The 13,217-nt window shown below is 35.7% G+C and overlaps 1 protein-coding gene across 1 annotated transcript in view; it reads right to left on the minus strand.

Annotated features, from left to right (window-relative positions):
- The window catches only part of PTPRT (protein tyrosine phosphatase receptor type T), a 678,601-nt gene that overhangs the window by 102,566 nt on the left and 562,818 nt on the right, over positions 1 to 13,217 (minus strand). The window contains exon 14 of the mRNA XM_088154570.1: positions 5,992 to 6,127. Within this exon, the coding sequence (XP_088010696.1) occupies positions 5,992 to 6,127 (136 nt within the window). The remainder of the gene's footprint in view (positions 1 to 5,991; positions 6,128 to 13,217) is intronic.

A 13,217-nucleotide genomic window follows, 5' to 3' on the forward strand; every position in this document is an offset into this window, starting at 1 on the left:
CATAGTTCTGCACTGCTATCATTCCCCCATTTGGTTAGCAAAATGCATTCAGGGAAATTAAATGAATTGTATCTGTTGCTGATCAGCCATAATGCCCTAGGCCATGAGCAGATGTCACTCTGATATCTGAAGGTAGTGCCTCAAGTTTATCTAATTAAATTACTATTTTTCTGCCTCATTGCCTTGAAAGACAAGAAAATCTTGTCCTAGTTGCGCTGTGGGCTGGGAGATACTCATTTTCTTGAAGGGTGAATTCAGAGTGGCTAGGCTACATGATGCTTGTTTTTGTAATCTCTTTCTTTCTTTCTTTCTTTCTTTCTTTCTTTCTTTCTTTCTTTCTTTCTTTCTTATTTATTTATTTATTTATTTATTTATTCTGGGTTTTTAAAGACTCAATCCATTTATTCCCCAGTTATTTCAGCTCATCAATGTTTTTCACTTGCTTCTCATTTCACACTGTCTCTAATTTGTATTAATTCCAAAGCATGATAGATTTTTGCAAACCATATGTCTCTCAATATGACAATACTTTCCACTGTGATCCAATTATTGTACAAATTCTGACCTACTTGATTAGATGAAGGCATAAAGGTAACTTCAGGGCACCAACAGATTTTGTTGAAGAGACGGTCCTGTTTAATGTCTATTTCCATGCTTGCTCTTAACTGTTGCTTTAAAGTTAACTGTGTGCAAGATTATAAAACCTGCAAAATGTGTTTGTATAAAAATACTGTTGATCTCAACACAGTATATATTAAATTCCTGGGTACAAGCTTCACCTTCCTGGCAATATTTCATTTTCTGAAATTTGTTCTTCATAATAGAAGTTAAAGGTTAGAAATTTGCCCACCACCATCCTGCCATAAATCACTATGGGGCAAACAAAGTCCTGATAAGAAGAGTCCTGATAAGAATATATATATATATATATATATATATTCCAATCCTGAGGTATAGGACTCAATTAGTAAAACTAGAGTAGGTTTATGGTGTATATGGCCCTTTTCTGTCTAGATGGAAACCAGTCAAGCAAACTGGTTTCTATCTAGATGGAAACCTAGATGGAACTCAGTCAAACAAAACCAGTCAAGCAAACTGGAATTTCTATCACAATTATTTTCAATGCTTTTTGATCCATTAATTGCTCTTTCAGCTGATCTGATCCTCAGGATCATTGCCCTTACTTTGGGGAAGGTTCTCCCCCACCAATCATTCAAAGGGAACCTGCCTTCTATTAACTTAAATCCATTATTCTCTGTCCTGCACTCTGAAATGAAAGAAAACCAATTTTTACTTTCTACATGCAACTTATTCGAATATCTGAACAGTGCTATCATATCCCCCTATCCCCTGGCTCAACATAGCTAGGTCCTTCAAACTCATTCATAGAATTCAGTTCCTAGTCCCCTCATTATCCTAATTGTTCTTCCTGGAAACACTCCCAATTTCTCTAAATCCTTCTTCTAGTGTGGCATCTAGAACTGGACACAATACTGATAAATTTATATGCAAATTTATCTTTGCAGTACTCAAGATTGTTGATACTTTGACATGTCATTAAGTTTACTAGGGAATATTTATCAACGCGAAGTAAATAATTACAGGTTTCAACATTTCTGTGATAATACTGATGATGCTATCCATTCAATTGTGTCTGATTCTCAATGATTTTATGGACCATCTCTTTCCACATTTTCTGATCTTGTGCAGCTTCTTTTAGCTGTTTTATGCTCTGGCTGGTGTCAGCTTTGATTGTGTCAAGCCACTGTGTTTTTTGGCAGCCTCATTTCCTTTTACCACTGACCATTCCGAGTATGATCTTTTCCAGTGAGTTTGATCGCATGACAAAAGTAAGGTGGAATTTTGTGATTTTGCCTTCCAGTGATGTATCTGGTTTATATGCTTCAGTACTTGTTTGTTTGTCACCTTTGCTGACCAAGGAATGCACAGGAACCTTCTCCAACACCACAGCTTGAACAAGTCGATTTTCTTCTTGTCTAGTTTTTTTCATGGTCCAACTTTCGCAACCATAGGTAGCTATGGGAAACATGATAGTGTGGACTAATCTGCATTTAGTTGCCAGGCTGATGTCCTTGCTTTTCCATACTCACTTCATGCTCATCATTGCTGTGCAACCTAGTGATTCGACACTTTATTTCTGGACTGCATTCACGGCTTTAATCAATCCGCAATCATAGGAAAGCAAATTCTTGCATGCATTCAATCTCTTCACTATCAATAGTTATTTTGACATTTCCATTCCTTGCAGTGGTCATGAGCTTGGTCTTTTTGATGTTCAGGAAGAGGCCAACTTTCTCATTTTTTTTTTTTAATCCTTTTGACCAGATGTTTCAGGTCGTCTTTGGTTTCTGAGAGGAGAGTTGTGTCATCAGCATATTGAAGATTCCTCCAATCTTTACTTCGGTTTTTGATTCTTCAAGTTCCAGCTTCCTCATGATCACTTTGGCATACAGATTGAATAAGGTGAAAGAATGCAACCTTGCCATACCCATTTCTCTATCTTGAACCCATCAGTATCTACATATGGTGTTTTCAGAGTGGCTTCCTGATTTGTACAGTGACTGCACCACTTGACCAAATGTGTTGGCACCCCTAGGTCTTCTAGGCTCTCCATAGCTTGTCATGATCAACACAATCGAAGGCTTTCTTGTAGTCACTAAAGCAGATGTAGATGCTCTTTTGATATTCTTGAGATTTTTCCATGATCCAGCGTAGATTTGTAATATGGTCACAAGTGCCACGACCCCTTCTGAAGCCAGCTTGAAAATCTGGTAATTCCCTTTCGATTGTAGGTGCAAGACATCCTTATGATCCTAAGGAGAATCTTGCTAGCGTGAGGGATGGGGCAATTGTACAGTAATTGGAACAATCCTTGGAATCACCCTTTTTTGGCAATGGAATGAACACTGATTATTTCCAGTCCTGGGGCCATGTGTTTGTTTCCCAAATTTTCTGGCACAAGGCTTTGATGATTGTAGGTGGTACAGGCCTCAGCAATTTTGCAGGGATGGTATCAACACCTGGAGCTTTGTTGTTTGGCAGTTGGTTCCTTGCCCACACGACTTCTTCCTGAAGGATGGGTGGTTCTATACAAACTACTTGTATATTGTTATTATTTTATATGCCATATATGTATAAATATTAGTTTAAACCAGGATTATAGCATGCATGCATGCATGCATGCATGCATACATACATACATACATATCTTTGTTATCCAAAATATTTGTTCTTGTCTGGTTACACTTAGTGAAAATATAAATAATTCAATGAAAAGAATGTATACATTTCTTTTTTCCTTCCATCCCACAACAACTGATATTAATTTTTGCATGAATAAGTATGCTTTAGAACAATTAGATGATAAATAGGAACATAGTGAAATGTAATTAACAGTTAAACACAATGGTTACTCATAAGTAAATAAAGGTAGAATGTAGTTCCATATAAAATGATTCCTTTACAAAATACATGTATTATTTTTATTCCAGTTACTGCTTCAATGACATTTTATTGGAATTAGCAGAGGGTGGAAACAGGCCTATGAACAAATGCACAGAAATTTAGTTTAATTGTGTAAAATTTCCTTTTAATGCAGGAGACTAGAGATGTACCACATGATTTAAGTTCAAATTGTTTTTAATCCAAAATGGCCACTTCAAGAGCAAGTGCCTCATTCTGAATGAAAAAATTGCCATTTGAAGAGCTTTGTGTGAAAACCACTCTATGTCAACTTTAAAACACTTCCAAAATAATCATACATTGACAGCTGGTTCACACATTAAATGGGTATTTGAATTCAAAAACTAAAATGGTTCAACATTTGAAAGGGTTCAAATTCAAACATTTTAAACACCCTTAGAGAGGGCTCCCCACCCCCCACCCCAGTTCCAGCAAGAAAAACTACAAAAGAGATGGAAAAGTGTAATATATTTAATTCATTGGACTGAATTTAAATACAACTGCAAGAAAATACATGCAGGATATTTTTAAAAAGAGCTCTAATGCTTGTGTATAGGGTATATTTGTAGATTGCTGCTTGTAAGCATCCTCAGGATTTACAGAGAGAAATGGGAGCTGATGTTAAGTTCAGTGCAGTAGAATTTATTTTATGCATGTTTTTTGATGGACTGGTTTCTTGGCTATAATTTAGATTCAACTCTAAGAAAATATTTTTTTTTCCGAAACAGGAAAAACGTGTTAAACAGGGTGTTGTTTTTTTTCCCCTGATACTAGAACAGTTTTTATGGTAATCTATAATTACGGCACAAATACAGCAAGCAATAGTTCTAAAATTAAAGGAGTTCAGTTAAACACAACTAAAAAGGAAAAACTAATCTATTTGTATGTGCATATTCCCATGACTATCATAGTGCTCAGATTGGCATACTATGGGTTTCCTTTAACTATGGTTGAAATAGAAGTAGATTTTGCATAAAACCATACCAAAATGCTTCCTTGATGCTAGAAACTGCCAAGTTAACTGAATGACTAATTCACAGTATGTAGTAGGCATGGTGGTCATAAAATGAGAGCAAAGAAACTCAACATGCCATGCTGGTTCAAAGTGTGATAGCCAGTGATTCACATAGAAAGCATATACAGATGCAAAAAAAGATGGACTGCTTCAAAACTTTTTTCTAATACATGCCAGCAACAACTTTGTAAAGTGGTGGTCATATGAACTGAAACAAATCCTCATACAGCCCTTCTTTCTCAAGCAAATCTTAATCATTTTGTCCATCTGAGTGGATGATCCAGAGAAAATGGCTGTCATTGAGCATGCACAGTCAAGCCACAGTTAGCAGGTTAATAATCACCTTGGATCTACTGCACCGCTCCTTCAAAAAAGAATAGAAAGGGAGTTTTTGGAAGCATCCCATACATTTCACAGCTTGTAAAAACAATAGCAGACGAGCAACACCATAACCAGTGTTGTCCAAACTTGGCCACTTCAAGATGAGTGGACTTCAACTCCCAGAATTGAAGTTGGGCTGGGCTGGGGAATTCTGAGAGTTGAAGTCCACTCATCTTAAAGTGGCCAAGTTTGCACAACACTGACCATAACATATAAACTGCATGTTTATCTGTCTTCAAGAACACACACACACATATATGCCCAACACACACAATTAGAATAGAATGCTCTCCTAATGCATTATTCCAGTATGAAAAAAACCAAATATTTAATGTTAATAAAACTGTGTACATATGTTTACACCACTTATCAACTGAGGGAGTAGAAGTGTTCAATAATCAACCTGTGAAAAACTACTTTTCTTTTTGTAGCTAAGTGAAATGACTTGCTCAGGTAATACAAGTTGGCCCTATATAAACCACAAACTTACAATGTTTTTGATTATTGGAGTAATACTTTACTAATCATATCTTCAACCAAAGAATCCTGGGAAGTGTAATTTGGTAAGAGTTTGAACATTCTGTTATAGATTACTCTTCCTTTCCCAGACTGGCAGAGTTACAAATCCCAGATTTTTCTGGGAGGAAAAATGAGTTTATAAACAGCATAAAGCTATACTATGGATATGACAAAATATACTGAGAACGTAGGACTTCAAATTGTTTTTTATATATTTAAACACTCATGTATTCATCCCCCTGGTAAATAAATATCCCAAAAAATCTGCATATTTCCCACACTCACCAAGCCAGTGATAAGAAAATCACACATCATTATTCCCTCAAATGGCTGAAGAAAAATATACATACATCACAGCCACACAACACAAAATCAAAATAAGTAATGCCCGTGCAAAAACGAACCTTCGCTTTTAGCCATGTATCTAAAATTCCATTAAAGGGGGGGGGGGGGACCCTCCTAAACTGCCTCACTCTCTGCTTTCCCAAATGAGCATAAAATATGTACCAATAAAATGCTAAGTATTTAAACAAAATATAACAGCAATAATAAACATACCAAATCAAGGCAATTTAGAGATTTTAGAAACTTACCTTCTTTTGATTGTAAGCATCGCTCCCAAAAGGATAATTACAAACATCAGAAGACCAGCTATAACTCCAGCCATTTTCACAGTATTATCAACCTGCTTTTCTGGCTCCACCACATTAGAATTCTGTGTAGAAGCTCCTTAAGAAGTTGTAGAAAAGGAGAAAATAAAAGCATTGTTGAAAAATCCCAGGCAAATCAGATTTCAACAACTGTTTAAATGCAACAAATGAACAGTGTTATTTCAAAAGGCCAAACTTGTATTTGGGCATAACAGAAAGAGAGATGTATCTCTGTCCCCAAATATGACCAAAAAAAAATAAAAATTCCCCCCTCCAATAGTATGCAATGACTCACTGATATAACAGACTAAATAGCAAACATAACCCCATTTCAGATAGTTTGAAAAAACAAACTGATGGTTTTAGGCCTACTACCATTTCTTTATCATGCATTACCACATATTGTAATTTTGAATTCCTCTCTCTATTGTTAATGTAGATATCAGACCTGGGAAAACTATGTCAAATGAAAAGAAATGGGTAACCATTAATTCAAGTATGTATTTAATACACTGTGCTCTTTATAAGAAGGATTGCTTCAACTTCTATAGGGGTATTAAGATTGAGAAGACCCCTCATCTCATATTCCTGGAGCTTTGACAATTGACCTGTCTTGTCATGGCTACAATCACCAATAGCAGAATATCATTTTAACTGTCAAAGCTCAATAGCTGAAAAGTGGGAAGATCTCAAAGTGAGAATATAGCTCTGCTCATCTTTTACCATATCGATAGCTGTCATAAATATGCATCCCTCCCTTTCAGTCAGCAAAATATTTTTGCTTAATTTACTAAATGAAGCAAACAAGGATAATATGCCTAGCTGTGACTCCCTGCCAGAAATTTCAACAACTGTTGTGCTCTGTCCAGTATCCCCATTGACTAGTAGAACTGCATTTTAAGAGCTTATACTTTATGGATTACTGCCTCTAGCCTGTGGCAATTCAGGGAGCATCTGAATGGGATCTATGTCATCCAACTGCCACAATTGTCCAGAAACATATTGTAATAGCAGTGGTATTTCTCATGCCCTTAAGGGTTTCCAATAAACCAGGAAACACTCAGATGAAATTGGTAAAATTGGATCTTCAATCTCTGGAGGCACTCAAACAAAATCAAGTGAAGCTGGCTGCATTTGGAGAATATGATCTGCTAAGAGGATACACTGAATACCAGCAGAAGAATATGAAGAGTTTTCAGCTATCTGGTTATAGTGGAAGAACACTATATAGTAAGTACATGAGGCTACTGTATATTCCTTATTGCAAGGTACACAGAGTTTCTCTATAAAGAAATTGGGTGAATAAATACCATAAGAAGTTCAATCTCTGTGGCTACAACATTAACAGTTAGTGGAAGACAGATTGTGCATTTCATCTCAGATCACAGTAAAATTCTACATGATTTTCACTGCTTGTGTTTGCAGAGGTATGTGTGTATATATGTAAGCCTGACTTAGCAATAACTAATTCCTTCAACAGAAGGAAAAGAAGCATTAGAAGGATAGAATTCTGAAAATAAAAGCCAAGCATGAATTGGAAATCAAAGATGTTAAGAACACTGAAGAATAAAACAGAAGGAATATCCTCAATCTACATGACTTTTGTCTGATTAATAAAAATTCAATTCTGGTTAAAGTAATTTGTCATATATGATCTAAATAAATGATCAACTATAGTATTTATTTATTTATTTATTTATTTATTTATTTATTTATTTATTTATCACTACAATCAAGAGACTCTCAACAAATTACAATCTGAGCAATAAAATATCCATGGTACAATGCCATTGCCTTGGACTTCTTAGCCAATCTGCAACAAACATTTATTTATTCTGCAAAGAGTTGGATGGGGAAAATCAAATTCAGAGGAACAGTCAAATCTCCTCCATATCAATAGATTTCTTCAGCTCTTTTAATTAATAATATGAGGACTAATTTGCTATAATATTTTAGAAAGAGAAGAAGAAGATGACCAGCAGCAAGGTCCATGGACTCAGTTACAGTCATGATAGGTACACCGTTGGAAGACTTGAAGGACCAGGTTAGGAACAGATCATCACAGAGAAAATCTATCTAAGACCTGACACTGATTTGATGGCACATAATCAATAAAAACATAAACAAAGTAGATTGGTAAGGCTGAGAAACTTAGATAGGCTTTCATATGTCTTTCCTAATGACTCACCTTCCAAACTGTCAGGGAAGGGTAAGGTAAGGACTGGAGTGCAGAGTACATTATAAACAGTCTGTAATAATTTATAAGAAAATTAATTCTCCATTAGCTAACATGTCCAATGGCTACTGCCACAGATAAATTATCTAAGAAGTTACATATAAATTATCTAAGAAGTTACAAGTAAGTTTTGAGTATAGGTACTACTTCAAGTTCTCCTGTCATCAGGGGAAGATGTGTACCATGGAAGAGGCCATAATGTATCAACAGCTACAGCATTTAAGATTGAAAAAATATTGTGCTTGTCTACAGCATTTTATGAATGGCACACAAAAATCCGCATCATGATGTCAATAGAACGTGCAATTTTAAAAATGTATTGGAACAATTTATCATAGGTTTTCCAGTAGTTTTTTTTAAAATACTTCTGTAACTGACTCATTTCATTTGGTGTCAATTTTTTACCTTAGCTTTGAACCCCTCATCTATTGTACAGCTGTGCACCACTTTAGAGGCAAAGAGAAAAAGGTGTTTCAGAGCATATGGGGGTGATCACGTAGCTACTGTCAGCAGCAGCTTACAGCAGTGCCATCTTTTCCCAAGTTCACACAGCTCCCCTTTCCAGCTGAGGAACAGTCTGGAGAAAAGATACACTTCAAAGTACCTTTTTCCCTGCAAACCAAAAGTATTACACAGCCTCAACGTATGTTTTGTTATAACATGAAACATTTATCTGAAATCCAGCAGAAAGTGCCCCCTCTATCAGGCCACTAATTGTATCAGTCCAGAAAAGTTGTGTCTTGGGGGGATAGGATTTGTAACTATAGAAAACAAACATATTTTATACCTGATATTCATAAAAACCTCAAAACACGTCAATCTAACATACAAAGCTAACAAGTGAGTCATACAAAACATATTTTCATTGTGTAGCGTCAAGATGTTAGGTTTCGCAGCTCTCTGGAGCTTTCAACCTTTCTAACTCTCTCCTTCTGTCTTGTCTTTTCAGGATATGAACACAACTGGCTCTTCAAAGATTATGTTCTTTGAGAATTTAAGCTACAAAAATGTGAAATGAATTTTGCAGTACTTTGGCTTCATTGCACTTAGCTTTCTGAGAAGATATTTATTGCTTCTTGTGCAATGAAGGTTTTTCATAGAGAAAGCAAGTTAATTACATGCAGAGAGTGTACTGTGTGTGGGTGCATGTATGTGGGTGAGTGATGTGTGTGTGACTGTGCATGTGTGTGCAGTTGCAAGCCCTGTTTCATCATTTAAAGATTAGGGGTTAATTGATTCTGAGGGAACTAATCTTTTCAGTACTGAACAACTGCTGACTTTGCCATTGAAAGTATATTGTGGGGAAAGCAAGATTAGGCTTCTCAGAATCTGAGAAAGTGAATAATGGTTTGCAAAAAATTACTAGCTCAGTACCTGTATAGTTCCTCCATGATCAGGAAAACAGTTAGCCACCTCCCTGTTCCTCAGACTGTTTTTAATGAAGAGAATTGGAAGTGCCTGCTCTAATGAATTTAGAGATAAAGCGATAGCATCCAGTTGTCGAGATTTTAGTAATCTAATCTCTCTTCCCTTTCAATAAATTTGATTATTGTTTGAATACTGCTTTCTGTTGATATTCACCACCCCCAGATTTCTTCAGGAGCAGAGTTCTCTTTTCAGTGAAAGAATTCTGTGGTGAGAAAACTAAGCATGGGGAGAAGATTCTTATACTTTCAGTTTCTTAGACTTCCTTAGACCTCAAGCCCAAAGCAATCAAGGCTTCAAACTGTATCGTCTAACAATTATATATTTGACTGTACATCTTTTCTCTGCTGCTAATTCAGTGCATGATTCTCACCAGTTTGGGTTCCTTGTATACATGTTTCTACCTCTGAAATCCCTGATTTTACGTCCCCATGGATATATCCCTTGGTGCCTACCATTTTCCCATATTTTAAACATGCTTTTAACTAAAAAGTACCTGCAGAGACTACATGCTGCAAAGCAAAGTGCAAGCCTCAAGCCTTCTCTTAATTTCTAGATATCTGTATTTAGAAATAACTGCAACCAAATTCTTTGCTTGGAAGCATGCGCCCCTATCTAGGGGAAAACAAAACAAAACATAATTTATCAAGGATAGTACTGAATATCCTGCAGAAGGGGCACTAGAGAGGATGACAGGTAGAGTTCTCTTAATCAGTACTTTGCAATTAATCATATCCCTGTGGCAGCCATTTTGTAAATGACCAAGCTCCCCCTATTTTATAAAAGCACCTACAGCGCATGGTCAGCATTCCAAATGTGCACTCCAGTCCAAAAACGTGGACACCTGTTTTAATCCATCCTCATAGTTTTTTGCAATAATAAGGGACCTTCAATTTTGTTTGTACCTTTTCTCATCCTGAGATACTATACCATTTCACCTCTAGAATGTATGTGTGTGTGCTTATGTGTGTATACATATCTTCAAACAAAAATACAACAAAATAATATGATTTATTAATCATTTAAAATGGAAGAGCCAATATGGCATAGTGCTTAAATTGTCAGATTAGAACTGGGGCAATGAAAGCTCAAGTTACTCTCTGTCATGGAAGTGCACTGAGTAAATTTGGGCCAGTCACTTCAGCCCAAACTATCTCACATAATTATTGTTGTAGAATAAGATTGATGGAGGGAATGCCACCATGATCTTCTGGCACCTACATCTAAGGAGCAAATAAAGCCAGATTGCTAAAAAACCAATAAAGCAGTGTTTAATCAATCAGAATGCAGTTATTTTATTTATTCTGATATTTTCATTGTTTTATTTTGATTGTTTCAATTAATATTTAGTTCTTGGAAGGTGGTATTTATCAAATCAAACAGTCCAGCTGAAAAAATGCCAAATTAAAAACAAAACAGAAAGGATGGAATCAGTTGCTGTATGTTTCCCTTCTATGCAAAGGATCCCAATTCTGAGCCCCACCAACTATGCCAGGATGAGGAGTCTCTGCATTCAGGAATGAAATCACACACTGCTATTGCTAGGCAGGGTATACAGTTGTGCCAGATAACCAATAAACTGGGAGAAAACTTTCTATGTTGATCTCTGCTTCTTTTGTACCAAAAATGTATTTGATACCTATTGGATTTATTATCACTGACTACATTCTCTTGCACTGGCTAACACTGAAGCTATTTAATTATAAAGTGAACAAGAAAATGTATAAAAATGCTTATGGGATGCTAAGAATTAGCTGACATTAATTGGTTCAAAAATTATAGTCAGGGAGAGTTTCCTCATCAAACTGAAATGAGATCTCGAGTGGGGTACCATAAAATTCAGTCCATGTTCTCTAATTTTCAATGAGGTGGTGGATGGAATGCTTATTAAATTTACAGTTGTCAAAAATAGGAAAGATAACTAATATGCTAAAAACAGAAATTATGTTAAAATGATTTCAATAAGGTTAAGGAATGGGTTGAAAATAACAACTTAATACAGAAGTGATATTCTTTACTTAGGGAAAAGAGATCAAATTCACAGGTATAAAATGAAGGATTCCTGGCTTGGTAATAATATTTGGAAAAATATATTGGAATAGTAGCTATGTGCAAAAGGAAGATGACTCAGCAATGTGATATGGCTACAAGAAAGGCAAACACAATTCTAAGTTGCAGCAACAGAATTATAGTTTCTAGGTCATGGGAAACAATCATTCTACTCCATTTGGTGTTCATCTGACCCCACCTTAAGTATGGGAGCAACACTTTATTGTGAGATAAAAGGAATTGGATATGTTTAGCCTTGATGTGACAGCAATTTTCAAATATGTCACTGCACAGATGGTCAAGACCTGACCTATTCTGCATCATTTCCAAAACTAGACCATGGGAACACGGGCTTAAGTTGCAACCAATCAGATTTCATTTGTCTATTGGGAAAACTGCTTAACATGAAGAACAATTTAACAGTAGGACCAACTCTACAATTTTATGATGTAATGACACATTCTTTTCTGTTATGGTAAATTATTGGATATAATCTTGTCTATCTGGATGAAAATATCATAATTCCTGGAGTCAAAAGGAAACCATCTCCTCTCTATAACATTTGACTTGCACAAAAACACATTCCACTCTACCAAGAATGGCTGTACATTTCACAGGGCTTTATTCAGCTGATTGTCATCTATATGAATGGAAAATCAAATGGAAAATATTTTTTTCAGATTCTGTACAATAAATAATCTAATAAATATACAATGAAAAGATGGAATTTGAAAGTGTACAGTAAAATGAAATGCTACCTGATCCTCCCCAAATCCTGTTAAGTGGGCAGAGAAATTTCTAAGAAAGAGAAAAGCTTTAGTCAAAGATCAAAAAAAGTTTACCAAGACAGATTTCTGTGCTATTGTGAAGTGGAAACACAAACTCATCGTAACAGGGCTCCCCCCTCACCATGTTGTTACTTTCATCAATTTAAATTGGATTATTTTCTCACTTGCAAAAGAAAAAAAAGAGGGATATGGTATGGACAAAACAAGTAGGCACTGATTCTATGTGAATGTTTCCTGATCACAAAATCACCACCAATTCCACATTCTCCAAAGGTGCCCACGTAAGGCTCCTGACTAGTGTGAATAGATTCTCTTTCTCCAAAAACTGTATTTTCCAAGTGTTATTATTAAAAGTTTATAATATTGCATATATTGTTTAGCAAATATACATGAAAAAAAAGTTTAATGTATTAAGGATGATAATAGCGGAATCAGATGAATACTCAAGAAAACTGAGGTATGGTTTATTAATAGGAGTATGGCCTTATCATGAATTTGGAAGCTTAGCTTTAAGGACATTGGATAGCTATGATATATTAACGATGACCTTTTGAAATGACCAGAGATAATTAAAAATGGTCTTTCATATTGTTCCAGTGAAACAGATTTTGTTCCTTAAGGACCAAAAGTGTAATATTCCTTCATTGTAATGCTTTTTCATTTCTTCATAT

This window comes from Python bivittatus, unplaced genomic scaffold (genome assembly GCF_059951505.1).
Source record: "Python bivittatus isolate LINGU-HERP-01145 unplaced genomic scaffold, Pbiv_v1 ctg000700_np1212, whole genome shotgun sequence".
Classification (NCBI taxonomy): Eukaryota; Metazoa; Chordata; class Lepidosauria; order Squamata; family Pythonidae; genus Python; species Python bivittatus.